Genomic DNA, 19,204 nt, shown 5'->3' on the forward strand with positions numbered 1-19,204 from the left:
GGGGGACGGTGCTTTGCTCAGTGGCACCTCAGTGGTACCTTGGTGGATCGGGATTCGAACCTGCAACCTTCTGATTACGGGGCCGCTTCCTTAACCGCTAGGCCACCACTGCCCCGAAATATGCAGCCTTGTTAACCAGTCAGGACCAGAGAGGTGATCAGCGGGCTGGGACCCATGCTCCAGCAGAAATAAGTGCACATTCCCTCACAAAGGCTACCTGCTCCCATCCCAGTTCCTTACAGTTGACCATTCGGATAAATTCCAATCGATCATTTCCACGCTTGGAGTGAGGCTGAGCCGACTCTTTATGGTCTCTTTCCGTACCTGAGGATGACGGGCCTTCTGACCACAGTCATTGGTCAATATTAACCAACGTTTCATTTCAACAAGCGATATCCTACGAGTAAAGCGCTGAAAATGACCTACACGGAACGTGCACGTGTTGGAATGTTTAACATGGTGCGGTAAACTGCAACTGTCCTTAACCTCTCGTAATCACCTCAGGGGCCAAATTAGAAAGGCAGATGGATTTTTATGTAACTATTAACTACTAGTTAGTTATGGATAAAATGTTCATTTTAACGCTGCCCTAAACCAAGATACTGAACAGTCTTTGTCTTCAGGTCTGAGATACTTGAAAATACTATTTTCTCATGACTGGACACACCTGGAGTTCAAGGCTGAGCAAGCTAATCCAACAAACACTTACAAGCAGTAGAAACAGCAAAAAGTCAGCTTTTCACATTTCATTTCATGCAACTAGAAATCTTAGTAATTGTTCCTAGGAAATGAGAGACATCCCACTGTTATCTTTTTTCGTTAAAGTCGAGTAAATTATTATGCAGGCTGAGAAACGTTCCAAAACGAGAGACGTTTTTATATGACTGTATACATATCAGGTGCCTTGCATTGTACTTACAACCTTTTTTTAGGTTTTTATGTTTTGTTTGTATGTACGAATCTTGCATAGTTTTTTTTAGTATTGTTAATTACTGTAAAATATAGACATCCTTTTTAATAGCACAAAATACAATGTTGTACTTGACTTTTACTTTTTGCTCACCCCTGGGAATATGATGAGGAGATGCCACCAAACGATCTCCATTTCAGAAGAGAATTTATGGGGCCGTTTCTGCCAGAGCGACAATACCGCCACCTACAGGTCACATTTTATGGCGCTTTAAAATTGTTCTCGTGTGATTTAGTTAGTTTAAAGCAGATTTTTGTTCCACTTTAAAGTACATTTCAGTATGATTGTTTAAACAGTTTAAGTGTTCTGGATTTCGTGTATAGTCTGTTTTGGTGTGAATCGTATACGAATGCACTGTATGAACGCAAAAGAAAACTCTATACAGTCACTGTACTGATATTCACGTGGCTTCGAATACATGAGCTAAAATAGTTCCATAAAACACAGAACTCAGAACTCGTGGAAATATTCTACACGTCAGGCGGGAAAGCCGTCTTCCTGGTCGCGGGGCAGTGACGTCACCGCGCCGACGTGACGTGGCCGCCATCGCGTCGCTGTTGCGGCGAGCAGCTCCGGCTGCTGTAGAGGCCCAGCCATGGCCGTGGATATAACTCTACTTTTTAAGGCGAGTGTGAAGACGGTGAAGACCCGGAATAAAGCCATGGGCGTCGGGTTCGAGTCCAGTCGCGACGACGTGCTGAAAAGGAGCCGCTCGAAGGCGGCGTTCAGCGCCAAAGCCAAGGAAGTGGTGAGTGTCCAGCGATTCATTTTCTTCTGTTACGCAACGTTTCAAAATAAAACTCAACTTTAATGCATATTAAATCATTCATTTTCTTTCCATTTTGGAACTCTTTATTCAGCATTTGAAAAACCAACGTGTCTGTCTGTCTGTCTGTGTGTCTTAGTTCACACACACACATGACACTGTGAAAGTGGACATTTGTGGGTTTTGTTTAATGAGTGAGAGAAAATCCAGCGAACTTCTGTTCATCTGTGCAGTACAGAACTCGCTGCTTAATCAGGTTCGAGAAACAGAGAAACTTGCTGTAAAGAATACAGACACGTCTTCACAGATCAAATCGATTTTAAAAAATCAGTTACATATTATAAATGTATTGACTAATTTTACACATTTTATAAATAGCATTTTTGCCCCCTCCACTGCAGGTTTCTAACATAACAAAGCTGAAGGACTTCCTGCTGCAGCACCGGAAAGATTACATGAATGCCGACAGGTACCAGATCATTTCAACACATTTTTCGTTCAGTTGATTAATGAGAGTTGCATGTGTGAAGACTAACTTGGAAGCCCTACGCTAGATTACCTCAGTATCTGTAATTGGTTGGTTTTCGGTACCAGCACAGGAGTGTATCTTTAATAGTGTGGCTGTGTGTGTATATGAACAGTCTGATCTCCTCTGATGCTACACGTATGACGGACAGTGAGAGGGATCAGATTGACCAGGATGCTCAGATCTTCATGAGGACATGTTTTGACGCCATCCGGCAGCTTCGTAATGAGGGTAAACTGGTGTGAGTGTGTGTTTGAGTGAGTAATGTAATAAGGCATTAATTCATGCTCACAACGTTCTCGCATGCGTACACCTCGCATTTCTTTAAAATCACCCTGCGCTGGAGTCAGGAACAGTGTGTGCATGGCCTGGTCTGTTTTGTAGCGGAAAAGCAGGCAAGCCCCGCCCAGGTTAAAGAGCATTATGGAGCTGTACTGGACCTGATTGAGGTCTACCTGAAAGGTAGGTGCACCAGCGCTATATTCATGCACAGATTTGAAGTGCATGTCTCACTCAACATTGATCTCTGTGTATGTATGTGTTTAGGAGTGTGTAAACTATACTCTGAGCAGAGGGCCATACGTGTGAAGAGAGTGGTGGACAGGAAGAGACTGTAAGTGTAGAACCTCATCATCACATAATTTTGTCATGAGAACAAACCACACATATGCAATGACCTGCAAATACGTTTTAAATCCGTAACTATTATAAGGAGATGTAATGTAACCACTAATGAACGAAGAGTGACCTGTAGGAGATCCCATGCATTTGAACCATTCTACTATGTTGACATCTTCTAAAAACTCTAAATGTCATCTTATCGTAACCAACCTGTTTTTTCTGATGGAAAAATACATCACAGAGCAATATATAGTTGTGCTTAATGTGATCTAGTAATCCAGTGGGATCACCTGACCTGACAGTCTGGGCATCTATCTTTTCTGCCCATGTAGCTGATGTCAGGATGTCAGTATTGAAATATGGCCTTGATCCCTGAATGTGAAGGTTGGTTGGTTGGTTATTTGCAGCTCTCGGCTGGAGCCTGAGCAGCACAGTAAAGTAAAGAGCCCTCGGTCTGAACAAACGGAGGAGAAAACGCAGAAGGAGGAGAACGGAGGAGGTGGGAAAGATGCTCCGCACTCACAGCCTGACCCTATTCTACACACTATGTGTTCTGAGAGTGTCTGTGTTCTCCCACTGCAGAGAAGCCTCTACCTGATGTCCCAGATGTGGACCCTTGGCAGGAGAGTAGGGTGGAGGATGAACTGTCTCCTGAAGAGATCCAGATGGTATGGAGCTGCCTAAGGTTTCTTATTTTCTTTACTCTTCCTCTGCTCTGCATCTGCTGTGAAGGACCAGATACGATGAAGATGCGACACTATTCTTAACACAGAATGTGGGTGTTTTGGGGTGTGGATCACCCCAAGAGAAGAGCACTCCTTGGGTTAAAAACTGGCCACTGATGAAGGGATTGTGATCTACTATCACAATCTTAATGTGATGGTAAAATCAGGTTACACGCATGCTTATATATGGACATGCTAGGGCATTAACAGATAAGCCGCTTTGTCGACGCCCACTGAGACATGTAGACGTACTGGCGTGAGAGACTCTCTGGAGGATGATGAGGGTAGGGGGTAAACACTTCTCAGCATCAAACCTACAGCAAACATAGATTCTGCTGTTTCTCTTTATGGAATTATTGTTTTATTGCATTATATATATATAAACATTTGGAGAGGACATATGAAGGACATCATGTCATTTTCATTGACAATCTGAAAAGGTTGAAACAATCTGTAAACCCTGGATGTGTGTGTGTGTGTGTGTTTCAGTTTGAACAAGAGAACCAGAGACTGGTGAGTGAGATGAACAGTCTGGTGGATGAAGTCAGGTGAGTTGACGTGTGTGTGTGTGTGTGTGTGTGTGTGTGTGTGTGTGTGTGTGTGGTGTTCTGGTGATGCAGTGTGTGGCTGGTGTGTCCTGACAGGCAGGTCGAGGGGAAGGTGGTGGAGATCTCACGACTGCAGGAGATCTTTGCTGAGAAAGTCCTTCAGCAGGTCAGTGTCTCAACCCTGTTCTGACAGTAATATAATAGTGATGCAGAGAATGAATGTGTGTGTGTGTGTGTGTGTGTGTCCTTGTGCACCACAGGAAACTGAAATCAACAACATCCACCAGCTGGTTGTTGGAGCCACTGAGAATGTGAAGGAAGGAAATGAGGACATTAGAGAGGTGGGTCAGCTCTGTCACTCTATCTGGTAAAGTGGACCAATTAGCTGAACATCAGGCAACACACAGGATGGCCCTGATATGTCAGATATTGAATAAGAATGGAGAGAATTTTGTAGATTACCGTCAACAATTAGACCTGAAGGAATCTGTAATAAGCAAAGGTTTCTACTAATAAACCCGTGTCCGTACACGTTCCCATTAAAAGGTGTCTGCACGTCGGTGGATTGGGGTTATAGTGGTCAGATGAATCAGGTCGAAGAACAAAAGGCCTCTGCTACCAGTCAACACACCTACTCATTTATCTGTCCTTTTTACATCATTTTAAGTCTTAGATGGTCCAATGATTGCTGTTAAGATTCCTTGTAATACCTCAAAAATTAATCAACTAATCATTTGATCATTCAGGCAATTAAAAACAACGCTGGTTTCAGAGTCTGGATCCTCTTCTTCTTGGTCATGTGCTCATTCTCCCTCCTTTTCCTGGACTGGTACGACAGCTAACGCTGAGAAGACGCTGACACTACAGTCTTAAACCGAGGAACGGTCATGGTGTCCACAGTGCCATCAGGATCGTTGTTTAAATGACATTACAGCAGGACAGTTTGTTGTACATTGGCCGTGTTTATCTGTGTGAAGTACAGACATCCAGGATTGTTACATTTGTATAGTATTTTATTAAAACTGTTAAATATTAAAATCAGAACTGCATTAATTGCATTTCAATGAGTTATTGTACAAATGTGAGGATGAAAATATAAAATTGTATTCATACCAGGAACTTTTTCTCCATACTTGCTAAATTGTGTGTTATGTAGTTAAGTTTCCACTAAATGACATGACCTCTGACATTGACAGCTGGGGTTGACTCTCACTTTTTTTTTTATTTATTCTTATCAAGAACTACAACTGCACAGTTGTATATTCTCATGAGTTCATTGTACAGATAAGACTATAATTAACCTTCAAGGTGTCTCATGTTGAAAATATAAAGGACATTTAAAGGAACATGACTATAACACTGTATTATGAAACGGTGCAACATACAGTCGATCTGCTACCATCCGATATTAAACTGAAATATCCACTAAAGTCTGGTGGATGTTGGAACCATTCGGTTTTGGTAGTTGGCTCATTCACTTTATCGTATATACTGGCAGTAAAAGTGATGTCTTGATGGATGGTGGCTTTAGGACAGGGGTGTCAAGAACACTTTTATTATGCTCCAGTTGCTTTGCACTGCAGTGGAATCTGTACAGGAGCAGTTTCCACCTCGATGGAAAATGGGTTGTGAAGAAGCATCAAAGTCACCAAAGCACGTAGGGCGCTCAGTTAGTCAGCAAAGTGCACACTGCATTATGGGATCTGTAGTATGTGTTTTCGGCACTTCATATCGCCGTGCCATAATAGTAGCTATTAATATATAATAAAGTGATCTTGACGCATGTGCTTTAGGGGAAAACAGTTCATTTTCTGTGGATTTAAAAAGTGACAATCTGAACTCCTGTGTGGTATATTTTATTTCAAATACAGAGTAGTCTTTACATATGTTGTAACAGTCGTTATTTTTTGTTATAAAGAGTGAACCGGTTTCTTATGATGATTATTCTCCAGCTCTCAGTGCTCCATCTCACCCTCACTCTGCAGCGTCTTCATGGCCAGCCCCCACAGTGCCACGCTGGAGAAGATGGGACCCTCGCTGCCCCTGTAGGGGTAGAGACCAGAGTCAGTGGGTGAGCGTGCTGGGGGAACGGTGGAGCTATGCTCCTCTGGGTAGGGGCTGAAACTGGTTTCCTGAGGAAGCTGGGTGTCTGGTGGGGGACATTTTGCAGATTGCGAGGACAGAAGAAGCCCAGGCAGAACCTGGCGCAACTCCAGGAGGGCAGAAGAGGGGTTGGGGTTGGTTTGGGCATCTGAGGGTGGTTCTGCAGACAGTTCCAGGGGCTTTGCTGCCTTGTGCTGAAGCAGGAGGCTGAAAGGCGGCTCTGAAGCATTCAGAGGTTTCACCTGACCCACAGTATGTGGAGGCGGAGCTCTGTTCATCTGGTCCAGCACCTTCCTGTCCATGCTGGGACTGGTCACTGCAGTGGGTCTGCAGTGGGTGCCACGGTGGCGGCGCAGAACCGCAGAGCGGGTGAAGCTCTTCCCGCAGGTCTCACAGAAGTAGGGTCTCTCGCCTGAGTGTGATCGAACATGCCGCCGGAGGTCACCAGAGCCAGCAAAGCTCTTTCCTGCAGAAACAGGCGCCCAGATTCAGCCAGTACTCCACAACACTTGCTGCATGTTTTAGTATCATTCCACTTTTTTGAAAGTGAAGTTATCGTCACATGTGTTACACAGCAGCACAGCACATGGTGCACACAGTGAAATGTGTCCTCTGTATTTAACCATCACCCTTGGTGAGCAGCGGTGGCCTAGCGGTTAAGGAAGCGGCCCCGTAATCAGAAGGTTGCTGGTTCGAATCCCGATCTGCCAAGGTACCACTGAGGTGTCACTGAGCAAAGCACCGTCCCCACACACTGCTCCCCGGGCGCCTGTCACTCAGGGTGCTCTGCTCACTCAGGGTGATGGGTTAAATGCAGAGGACAAATTTCACTGTGTGCACCATGTGCTGTGCTGCTGTGTATCACATGTGACAATCACTTTCACTTTGTTGTTTTGTTTGTTGTGGGCACCATGACAGGCGCCCGGGGAGCAGTGTGTGGGCACCTTGGCGGATCGGGATTTTATACCACTACAAATAACACTGAAATATTGTGGTGCTTGAATTTCTAGACAACCCTACACTAGAGGAGTTCATGTTCAAGGGAGAAGTTGATCTTCATTCTTACTGGGAACGACTGAACCACTGACCTGCCCAGTGAAATGGACAGACTGGAACTCACCACAGGTCTGACAGCAATATGGCTTCTCCCCCGTGTGGCGGGCTTTGTGCTTCAGCAACTTCCTGTGAATGTTAAAGGCTTTGCCACACTGGTCGCAGGTGAACTCCTTCTCTGTTGAGTGGGTTTTCTTGTGCTCCTTCAGGTTGCTGAAGTTGCTGAATCCTGTGTGAAAAGGACAGTCAGTAGTGACAGGGACAGTCCCCCTGGAGACACTCAACGATACAGCATTATATGGCGGGAGAAGCGCGGAGGGCTAGGAGCTAAGCTAAAGCTAACACCACACCGGCTCTCTTTGCCCAGCATGCTTCTCGCCAATGTACGGTCACTGGTGAACAAAATGGATGAGATTCGACTCCGAATCAACCACAGCAAGAAACTCTGGAACTGCAATGTCATGATTTTCACTGAAACATGGCTAAACAACGGAATACCGGACAATGCTATTGCTCTAGCTGAGCACCACATTCTCCGGGCAGACAGAACGGCGGATGACTCCGGTAAGACCAGAGGTGGGGGATTGTGCATCTATGTTAACAAAGCCTGGTGCACGAACTCTACTATCATTGGGAGACACTGCTCAGCTAACCTAGAGTTTCTCATGGTTAAGTGCAGACCGTTCTATCTGCCGCGGGAGTTCACATCCACCATTATAACTGCCACTTACATTCCTCCTGATGCTGATGCCAAGCTTGCTATGAACGAACTTCATGCGGCCATCAGTAAACAACAGACTGATCACCCAGAGGCTGCATACATTGTGGCGGGCGATTTTAATCATTCCAATTTGAAGACGGTATTTCCTAAATTTCATAAAAACATTCTCTGTCACACCAGAGGAAACAAAACTCTGGATCAAGTTTATACAAACATGGCTGAAGCCTATGCTGTGACCCCCCTCCCCCACTTCGGACAATCAGATCACCTTTCTTTGTTTCTCACCCCCAAGTACTCCCCCCTCATCAACCGTGTGAAGCCATCAGTGAGGACCATCAAAGTGTGGCCAGCGGGGGCTGACATCACACTCCAGGACAGGTTCCAACACACAGACTGGAGTATGTTTGCTTCACAGGCCACCTGTGGCTCTCACACGAACATCGACATCTACACCTCCTCTGTTCTGAACTACATTAACACCACCATAGACACGGTTACTACTCAGAAACAGATCACCACATACCCTAATCAGAAGCCTTGGATGAACAAGGAGGTGCGTCTCCTGCTGAAGGCACGCAACAATGCCTTCAGATCGGGTGATGCACAGGCCTACGGCATTTCCAGGGCGAACCTGAAGAGGGGCATCAAAAAGGCCAAGCACTGCTACAAACTAAAGCTAGAGGAATACTTCTCCAATGCTGATCCTCGACGCTTGTGGCAGGGCATTCAGGCCATTACAGACTATAAACCCAGCAACTCAGCCCCCACAACCACAAATGTCCTCTTTCTGAATGAGCTCAACGACTTTTATGCTCGCTTTGAAAGAGACAACAAGCAACCTGCTGTCAGGATCTCCTCCTCTACCGACCACTCGCCCATCATACTCACCTCCTCAGATGTTTGCACTGCACTGAGCCGGATCAACGTGCGCAGGGCTGCTGGACCAGACGGCATCCCGGGCCGCGTACTTAGAGCATGTGCAGAGCAGCTCGCTGGCGTATTCACGGACATTTTTAACATGTCCCTCGCCCAAGCAGCTGTTCCAACATGCCTCAAATCCACCTCCATTGTACCAGTGCCGAAACATCCTAACCTAACATGCCTGAATGACTACCGCCCTGTAGCACTCACACCCATAATCATGAAGTGCTTCGAGCGGTTAGTCCTGGCACATCTGAGGGACTTCCTCCCACCAACTCTGGACCCACACCAGTTTGCGTACCGTAGCAATAGGAGCACAGAGGATGCAGTCTCCATAGCGCTGCACTCTGTACTCACACACCTGGATAAGTAATACACCTATACACAGCATTTAACACTGTCATCCCCTCTAAATTAATCTCTAAATTTAGAGCCCTGGACATCAACACCTCACTTTGCAACTGGATTATGAACTTTCTGACCAGCAGACCACAGCATGTAAGGTCAGGCCACATCTGCTCCACTACTGTCACGCTCAACACTGGTGTACCACAGGGCTGTGTGCTGAGCCCCTTCCTCTACTCCCTCTTCACCCATGACTGCCGACCTATGTATGGATCAAACTCCGTTATTAAGTTTGCAGATGATACCACGGTGATAGGTCTCATCGACAACAACGATGAGACTGCCTACAGGGAGGCCACTTGGTGCACAGCAAATAATCTTCTCCTAAACACCACCAAGACCAAGGAGCTCATTGTGGACTTCAGGAGGGAGAGAAGAGGCTCGCATGATCCCATCCACATCAATGGGATGACTGTGGAGCCTGTTACATCCTTCAAGTTCCTGGGGACCCACATCTCAGAGGACCTGTCCTGGAGCATTAACACCTCCAGCCTGGTCAAGAAGGCTCACCAGCGCCTCTTCTTCTTGAGAACATTAAAAAAGAACCAGCTACCCACTACCATCCTGTTGAACTTCTACCGCTCTACAATAGAGAGCATCCTTACCAGCTGTCTCACAGTGTGGTATAGAAGCTGCACTGTTGCTGAGCGTAAGGCGATGCAGCGGGTGGTGAAAACTGCCCAGCGCATCACAGGGACTCCACTTCCATCCATTGAGGAAATCCAGAGGAAGCTACCACGGACAAGAACCAGCAGACTGGTTTTTCCCAGAGCTGTTTCCTTGCTGAACTCCTCTGCCCCCCCCATACACTCCTGATAATCACTGCACTGTACTACTCCTGCACATATCACTTTGTCCTGCACATATCACTTCATGTATATATATAACTTATTTGAACTTGCTGCTTATTGCACTCCTGGTTAGACCTAAACTACATTTCTTTGCCCTGTACTTGTACATGTGTAATGACAATAAAGTTGAATCTAATCTAATATTGTGATATTGTATAGAAATACAGGGACATCAAATATCAAAATTTTGGAATACAAATTTAGTCCATTCAGTTCTGAATTATGTTGTTTTGGCTGAATTATTAATGTAATATGATCCACAAAAAACGTACACAGCATCTTCTATATCAGCTGTTTTTTCAGTAAACTGTACAATTTCACAAAATGTATCGTGATATCTTGGACAGCCCCAGTATCAATGCGATTATGGCATAAAATTCATATTGCGATTTAAATTTAAACCATTGATGGTAGACTGTCTCCTCCTTGAACGTTACCTTATTGTGGTGGAGGAGTTTGAGAGCCCTAATGATCCTATGAGCTATGTTGTCTGGGGCACTTGGTGCCACTGGTAGGGTCTCCCATGACAAATTGGTCTTAGGTAAAGGGTGAGACAAAGAACAGTTCAGAAGACCTTTCATGGAAGGAACAACAAAGAGCCAGTGTACCCGGCCCGGAGGGTTACCGGGGTCCCACCCTGGAGCCAGGCCTGGGGTTGGGGCCCGTGAGCGAGTGCCTGATGGCCGGGCTTTCACCCATGGGTCCCAACCGGGCCCAGCCCGAACTGGATACATGGTCTCATCCAACTGTGGACCCACCACCTGCAGGAGGAACACGAAGGGTCCAGTGCAATGTGGATCAGGGGGCAGACCGAGGCAGGAGCTGGACAAGGAAACTGGCTATTGGGACATGGAATGTCACCTATCTGGCGGGGAAAGAGCTGGAGCTTGTAGAAGAGGTTGAGTGGTACCAGCTAGATATAGTCGGATTCACCTCGACACATATCATTGGCTCTGGAACCCAAGTCCTTGAGAGAGGTTGGACACTCTCCTTTGATGGAGTTGCTCTGGGTGAGAAGTGGAGTGCTGGGGTTGGCTTTTTGTTAGCCCCAACACTTAGCCTGTTTGTTGGGGTTCACCCCGGGGGATGAGAGGGTAGCTTCCCTGCACCTTCGGGTTGGGGAAAAGGATACGACTTTGTAGTCGTATCATCTGACCTGCGACCATATGTTTTGGACACTCGGGTGAAGAGAGGAGCGAAGCTGTCAACTGATCACCACCTGGTGGTGAGTTGGATCAGATGGTACGGGAAGATGCCACGTAGACCTGGCAGACCCAAACGTATGAGTTTGGTCCACATAGCCGCCAGTAAGTCAGACCTGTTCCTGGTGAGGGTTGGACTCCGCCGGGGCTTGCCTTTGTCACCGGTTCTGTTCATAAACTATATGGACAGAATTTCTAGGCACAGCCGTGGTGTGGAGGGAGTCGAGTTTGGTGGCAGGAGAATCTCGTCTCTGCTTTTTGCAGATGACGTGGTCCTCCTAGCTTCATCAAGCTCTGACCTTCAGTTCTTGCTGGGTAAGTTCTCAGCAGAGCGTGAAGCAGGAGAGAGGTCCTGCCTCAAGTGGAGGGGTCTTGTTCACGAGTGATGGAAGAAGGGAGCAGGAGATCGACAGGAGGATTGAGGCAGTGTCTGCAGTGATCTGATCTGTCGTGGTGAAGAGGGAGCTGAGCCAGAAAGCAAGGCTCTTGATTGACCAGTGTATCTACGTCCCAATCCTCACCTATGGCCATGAGCTTTGGGTAATGACCGAAAGAATGAGATTGCGGATACAAGCGGCTAAAAGTGTATTGAGTGTAGCACTTGTTGAAGACATTATGAAGCTGGTGAGGAGCAGGAGACGTCGCAGTCAATCTGTCATTGTGGCAAATGGTGGAAACAACCGCTACTGACAATTTTTGTTATTTGGGGTTATCCCTGTTGTATAAATTTTTGGTGTAATAAATATTATACGAATGAAAATGGTGTTTCTTCTCACACATTATTAGTGATATAAAAGGGAACTTTTACTTATTAAAATAGGAAAAGCACTCATGTAAATAACAATATCCCTAACATATTGCAGGTAGTGTATATTGTGGTATAAAAGTTGATAAGTAAATTTAAATGTTTTTTAATGGGTAACGTATCCATAGCAAAGGCACTACAGCAGGTTGAATAATAAACTTTTTACAGATAGACATATAGCTTAACCATATACAAGATAAAACAATTCTGGACAATTCTACTTAAAGTGGACTTTCTGTCACCTTCTGTGAGTGATTATAGGATAACATTTTTTGGATTGTCTGTATTGAGCTGTATAGCTTAAGGTATACAATCCTTTACATATTTTATCATGCAGCCCCTCCAGGACTCCAACTGATTGGGCGAGAGGGAACCAACAACTGACCAGAGTATTACTGACAGATTAAAAACTGGTTTTACTTTATTTATTAAGTCCTTTAACTGTAGATTTAATGATTGTGATATTTAAATATTTATTTTTTGGAAACAGCAATTTAGTGCTTTTTAAGGATCTGCGGAAACCTTGCCATGCGCTCTGTGCTCTTGCCCAAAACGAATGGCACGTGCTGCAAGTAAGTATATCGCGCAGCTGTCATCATGACCTGTGTATTGCGATCTGCATAGTATCATGAGATCCTTGCCAATACACACCCCTAACAAAAATCATTTGGTAAGAATAACAGTTTGTAGAGATAGTAGAGCAGTAGTGGGTGAGTTTATTGTGAAAGTTTCAGGTATTTCACTCACCACGACCACATATGTCACACAGGTGGGGCTTCTCTCCAGTGTGGATGATGATGTGGCGCTGCACATCCCCAGATGCTGCAAAACTGTGAAGAGGAAAAGTCCTATGATGAATCATTCATTTACCCGCCCTTCTCAACAGGCCTGGCACATTTGAACATTGCAGATCGTTTCCTGACCAAACCAAGCTACACCCAGCAGAACAAAATGACTCGACTCAACACTAAACCGTACAGACTACAACTGTTCAACCCACCTTTTACCGCAGAGCTCACAGATGTACGGCTTCTCGCCAGAGTGCCGCCGCAAGTGCGTCTGCAGGTTCCCTGCCTGCGAGCAGTCATTCACAATGGGAACAATCCATCATTACGAGTGTCATTTAAATCATTAATATTAGTTTAATATGTGCTGTAATCTGGCTTGAGATTTATATACTGAGGATGTTGCAGTAAACAGGAAAACTACACACCTGTGAAAAGTGCTTCCCACATACGTTACACTGGAACGGTTTTTCACCTGAAGAAAGATGCAGAATGACACCGATATTAAAACCTTCAGAAAAGTATTTCCCCCAACATTACAGTCACCTGTCAATCTTTACTAAACTCTCTACAGGAAACAGCCATTCACACAACAGGAGTTGAAAGACCGCCTGTAAACCCCTACCACACAGTACAGTACTATACTACAGTAATACCATCTCCACCCGTTCATATTTCATAAAGGAAGTACATTTCAGGAAATATTTCCACTGAACTTCTGGAACATTCTACATTTTTAAATGCGGCAAAGCTTTCCTCAGCCAGGCCTTCATTATAAATGATGTTTTTAGACCAGTATTGGCCGAGAATTTATTTTATTGGATGAATGAAAATAATCAGCTGTGTATGACCAGGGTTGGGATGTAGTAGAAATGTGTGTGTGTAAAATAGCACAAGGAGCGAGGGCTGGAGGTCGGAGAGACGTGGCCATCCCACGCACCGGTGTGTGAGCGCTTGTGGAGCTCCAGGTTGCTGGGGTGTTTGAACGTTTTGCCGCAAACCTCGCAGCAATACTGCTTCCCCCCTGATGCTGCGGGCGGTTCTCGGCCTCCTTCCTCTGCCACGGGGGACAGTGGTGGCTGCGAGGTGGCCTCTGTTTCCTCGGTGGGCTGGCTCTGCAGGGCCGCCTCCCTCTGTTGGCGCTGCGGCGCCTCCATCTCCTCCTCCACTCTCTGTGAGCGAAGGTAGTTGAACTTTTTCAGGTAAACTGCCTTTTTGGTGTGCAGCGCCTTCACCTGAGGACCGCAGGCAGCCTGGAGGGTGGGGACAGGGGGACCCACAGCAGGCGTTGTGGTGCCGGCTGGGAACGCACCTTGCGGAAACTGCTCATCTGCTGCCGTAATTGCGTTGGAAGCCTGGCTCAGCACTGAACTGCAGTCAGACACGTCGGCGCTCTGGCTCAGGCTGGACCTATATGAAGTGGGGTCAAAGGCTTTGATGTGGGTGGAGCTGCTCATGGGCGTGTTGGGCGCTTGGTTCTGCTCCTCGCTCTGCCTCAGGTACTGCTTACTGTAAAAATTCCGCAGCTTCATGGGAGACGGGCCCACATCCATCTCGACCGCTGCTGCCCGTGGCCTCTGGGGGTCCAGCGGAACAGAGTGCAGCTCCATGGGAGGGGCCAGACCACTGGTCAGTAGGCAGGGCTGCTCATGCGCCAACGGTCCCGTTTCAGGGAAGGCTGGGGTGCAGGGCTTGAGGAAGGTCTGGCACATGCTGAGAACATTCGGCACCTGAAGACACTGAGCGACGTGCAGCAGGGCGTGGACGTTCTCCTGGGTCACCTCCAGATGGGAGGTGTACATGTAGTCGAGCACCTGACCAATGCCCCCAACGTCCTGAATGACCAAGTCAAACACGTCACTCTTCTGGCTGGAGGCATTCTGGAAAAGAGACCTGCGTGGGAACAGGATAAACGGCTTCATTACTGGGCTGGTACACAAATCATGACGGTCTTCGTTAACAGGGGGTGAAAATGTGGCTTAATGTATTAAATATACTAATGTTTTCAAAGCACATTAATATTAATATTTTGCTATATAAGAAGTCGAATAAATCCATTAATCTTGACAAGCATGTAACCATGGTGTCAAACCAACAATGATCTAAACATATTGATATCCTTAAAGCTGCGCCTGTTTTGGTCAGAGGCTCCCAAAGTGGCAATCAAGCTGTCAGTCTGATACTTCGCTTATTAAAAAGATCATTACATTTACGGCATTTATCAGACGCCCTTATCCAGAGCAACTTACAATCAGTAGTTACAGGGACAGTCCCCCCCTGGAGACACTCAGGGTTAAGTGTCTTGCTCAGGTAAGTGGGATTTGAACCTGGGTCTTCTGGTTCATAGGCGAGTGTGTTACCCACTAGGCCACTACCACCCTGAGTTGATGTCCTGTGTGTTGGAGATTGTCACACACCAAAATCCTCTCCAGCTTTGTATCTGATGACATACTTGATGTGACATTACCCAGCAGGCCCCTTGTAAAGTGAAAACTCCACTCAACTCCACTCCACTCTGCACAAACACAGGAAGGAACAGGCATGGCTACAGACACCTGAAGTAGGAGCTGAAGGCGGCCAGGACGTTTTTGTGGGCTTTGAAGCAGACCCCCTTCACGACCAGCATGCAGTCACACAGCATGCCCTGGATGCGCTGCTCCTGCAGCTGCTGCAGCAGATACGAGCTGTGGCCAGAGAGGCTGTCCATCACCACAGTCCCTGCAAACACACACACACACACGCACAAACATAAAGCGACTAGCGGCCAACCTGACTCCTGCATGACTTCCTGCGTCGCATTTCCGTACCTGTTTTACTCAGCGTGCTACTCCGCCATTGCAGCTGACGTCACTTCCGTGTCCCGCAGCGTCTCTTTCCTGTGACAGGGTTTGCGGGTAAAAAATTGGCTGGTTTGAAATCAGTTGGGCGTTATTGCAATTATAAATATTGTTCTATCTTTTTTTAAACAACCCCCATAAAATATTTTTAAATAAAGACTAATCTTTATATGACAACGCTGGTAAAGCATTCCACTCGCATGTTTATATTAAATAACTTAATAGAGCTGAATTAGATACTAGTCTACATTACTCTAAATTATGTTGCAAGGATAATAATGTATTTTGAAATGTTATTGCGCTGCAAACAATGTTTGTACCATTGAAACTGGTGTAGAAAACCGCGCCGAATTCACACGAGGCGTTTTACTGCCTCCTAGCGTATCGTAGTGGTATAGCACCTGCTTAATTATTATTAATTATCATTAAAGTGTGTAATTATGTCTGTAATCTTTGTATTTATATGTATATAAGATTTAGACTATGTCGCATATTGATGTTTGAGAGACACCATCGACTGGAATCAAACTGCTTGTATGTGTTTGCTCCCAGATTCTGATTATTTCACATAACGTGCTGGTCATGGTCATGTGGGGCAGGGTATCATGTTGGCAGTGCATTTACATTTACATTTACATTTACCAGACGCCCTTATCCAGAGCGACTTACAATCAGTAGTTACAGGGACAGTCCCCCCTGGAGACACTCAGGGTTAAGTGTCTTGCTCAGGGACACAATGGTAGTAAGTGGGATTCGAACCCGGGTCTTCTGGTTCATAGGCGAGTGTGTTACCCACTAGGCCACTACCCCCCATGTGCACCCAAGTGCAAGGAAGCTTGAAACACAGACGAAACTAATAAAGCCTTTATTATCCAAAGTGGAACTTCAACGGCAAGAAATCTCCAGTAGTTATAACCAAACGTCCAGTTTGAAATATTCTAAAATATTTAGATTTAAGAAATAATAGTTTCGATTTGTTTGTCTTATTTGTTTGAGAGATTTTCCAGTCTGTGAATCATCTTAACAGGCAGAGGCATATTCTGGATGGGGTGTAAGTACCTGATCCCCCAAAGGGCATCACCCGACACTTCCGAAGGCCTTGTGGGCGGCAAAGGCAGTTTTCTACTTCAGACAAGGGAACCTGCCAAATACCCCTTCATAAGATCAAGAATGGTGGCGAACTAGGCATGGCCAAGGCTTTTAATTATCTCACAGACTAGAACTGTCACATATCAATATATCATTTCTGGATATTTTGTGTGACATTTTGGCTTAGAAAGAAAAACTATATATTATAAATAAACTATATACAAATACAAATATACATGGTTAGGTTAGGTTTTATTTGTCACATACATGATGTACACACGCAACCTGCAGTGAAATAAGTCCCGACCGCTCCATACAGAGAAAGTTAGGGATATTGTTATTTACATGAGTGCTTTTCCTATTTGGTCTGATATTACTAATAATGTATGAGAAACAAAAACACAATTTTCATTAGTTTAATATTTATTACCCCAAAAATGTAGACAATAACAGGGATAGCCCCAAATAACAAAAATTTACAATGTCAGTAGCGGCTGTTTCCACCATCCACCAGCAACGTCTCATGCTCCTCACCAGCCTCATAAATGTTGTTCTGAGGCACTGCGGTTCACTCTTCCACAAGCAGTTCTGCAGGTCATGTGGGGTACGATCATTCAGTCTCTGTTTCAACTGGTCCCAGACGTGCTCTATGGGGTTCAGGTCAGGGGACAATGATGGCCCCTCATACCATATGAGGCACTCCAACTTCCTGAAGTCGAGCTGTGGTTGAGCATTATAATCCATGAACAGAACGTTGGGGGTGTGCTGGCAGAATTGGGGGATGATGATGGGTTCTATGATGTCTCTGAGGTAAGAACATACAGTGACTGAGCCACATACAATAACCAAATCGGTTTTGCGCTGACTGGTGATGCATGCCCAGACTGTTGCACCTCCTCCACCAAAGCAAATCCTGGGGACCATGTTGACCTCAGTGCATCCCTCACCCCACCTTCTCCAGCAACGCTGACCACCATTGAAATTGAGGCCACATTGAGAAAGGTTGTTTCTTGGTATTGGCCCCAATATAACGCACACCTGTTCACAATGAGAACATTACATGGAAAACACAGAATGAGGTATGTCTGTCACCCCAATCCTATGTATGACATCCATTATGTATCTCACAATATCCCTAACCTATTGTGAGTAGTGTATATAAGAAAGTGAAAATGAAGTGATTGTCATTGTGAAACACAGCAGAGCATTTACATTTACATTTACAGCATTTATCAGACGCCCTTATCCAGAGCGACTTACAATCAGTAGTTACAGGGACAGTCTCCCTGGAGCAACTTAGGGTTAAGTGTCTTGCTCAGGGACACAATGGTAGTAAGTGGGATTCGAACCCGGGTCTTCTGGTTCACAGGCGAGTGTGTTACCCACTAGGCTACTATCACCCGTGACACAATGAAACGTGTCCTCTGTATGTAACCATCACCCCTGGTGACAGTGGGCACCATGACAGGAGCCCGGGGAGCAGTGTGTGGGGACGGTGCTTTGCTCAGTGGCACCTCAGCGGATCGGGACTCGAACCTTCTAATTACCACTGCCCCAGCACTATGTACATATATCAAATCGAGTATACACATCTAAAAATTTAAGTAGCAGATGGGGTGAAAAAAGACATAGGATAGTAATACTGTGAGAAAAGAAATAAAACTGAAGCGAAAATAAATAAAAACTGAAAAAAAAAACACATACGATCGGACGCTCCATCTTGTCATATAATCTATTCCGGTGATATTTATGGTTCTATGCATATTTTAAGAAATGTTTTCACAGATGAATCAGCGTCATTATCAAGGTTAAGTACATTCATGGATGAATTGTGGGTCTGGATTTTCAAACTGGCAACCGCGCCACTACCACGTGACACAAAACAACCAATCAGTGACGTGCTTACGTTCTTATAACATGGCATGAATGGCAAAACGTATTTTTTTCGCGTAAATGACAAATAACAGACAGCAGCAAGGATTCTATGGCGACAAAAGACCATGGTTTAGTTTTTAATTGCTTTTTAATTGCATAAATCACTGCACGTCTGGGTTAAACTTTGTTAGCAACGGCTGGCGCTGTAATCGCGCATCTTTAACTTTACTTTACTTTATTTAGCAGACGCTTTTATCCAAAGCGACTTACAAGAGGAAGACACCAGCAATTCTCGTTTGATTTCTATAGAATATTGAGTTAACAAACTAAGAGCCCTGATAAGGCTTAGACTTGTCAGTGAAGAGCATGCTCAGAGATTGTTAGGTGCTAGACGAAGAAAA

The 19,204-nt window shown here is 45.5% G+C and overlaps 2 protein-coding genes across 7 annotated transcripts; one reads left to right on the top strand and one right to left on the bottom strand.

Annotated features, from left to right (window-relative positions):
• Window positions 1-1,492: 1,492 nt before the first annotated feature.
• stx18 (syntaxin 18) lies at window positions 1,493-6,038 on the top strand. Its single transcript, XM_028953117.1, has 11 exons — window positions 1,493-1,718; window positions 2,138-2,205; window positions 2,378-2,493; window positions 2,647-2,724; window positions 2,809-2,875; window positions 3,291-3,382; window positions 3,466-3,551; window positions 4,098-4,156; window positions 4,253-4,322; window positions 4,417-4,497; window positions 4,903-6,038. The coding sequence occupies exons 1-11, from the start codon at window positions 1,566-1,568 to the stop codon at window positions 4,996-4,998; spliced, it is 966 nt and encodes a 321-aa protein (XP_028808950.1). The 5' UTR covers window positions 1,493-1,565; the 3' UTR covers window positions 4,999-6,038.
• Window positions 5,640-18,211, bottom strand: zbtb49 (zinc finger and BTB domain containing 49). 6 transcript variants are annotated; one of them, XM_028953116.1, is made up of 8 exons: window positions 15,558-15,803; window positions 13,943-14,895; window positions 13,431-13,477; window positions 13,218-13,291; window positions 12,965-13,047; window positions 7,380-7,541; window positions 6,502-6,725; window positions 5,640-6,199 (listed from the first exon to the last, which is right to left on the bottom strand). In XM_028953116.1, the coding sequence occupies exons 1-8, from the start codon at window positions 15,782-15,784 to the stop codon at window positions 6,131-6,133; spliced, it is 1,839 nt and encodes a 612-aa protein (XP_028808949.1). In that variant the 5' UTR covers window positions 15,785-15,803; the 3' UTR covers window positions 5,640-6,130. The 6 variants fall into 6 exon arrangements, with proteins under 6 accessions (XP_028808949.1, XP_028808945.1, XP_028808948.1 ...); XM_028953112.1 differs by adding an exon at window positions 15,810-15,870 and having other exon boundaries at window positions 5,997-6,725; window positions 15,558-15,720; XM_028953115.1 differs by lacking the exon at window positions 15,558-15,803 and adding an exon at window positions 18,189-18,211 and having other exon boundaries at window positions 5,997-6,725.
• Window positions 18,212-19,204: the final 993 nt, after the last annotated feature.

Source organism: Denticeps clupeoides, chromosome 14, assembly GCF_900700375.1.
Source record: "Denticeps clupeoides chromosome 14, fDenClu1.1, whole genome shotgun sequence".
Classification (NCBI taxonomy): domain Eukaryota; kingdom Metazoa; phylum Chordata; class Actinopteri; order Clupeiformes; family Denticipitidae; genus Denticeps; species Denticeps clupeoides.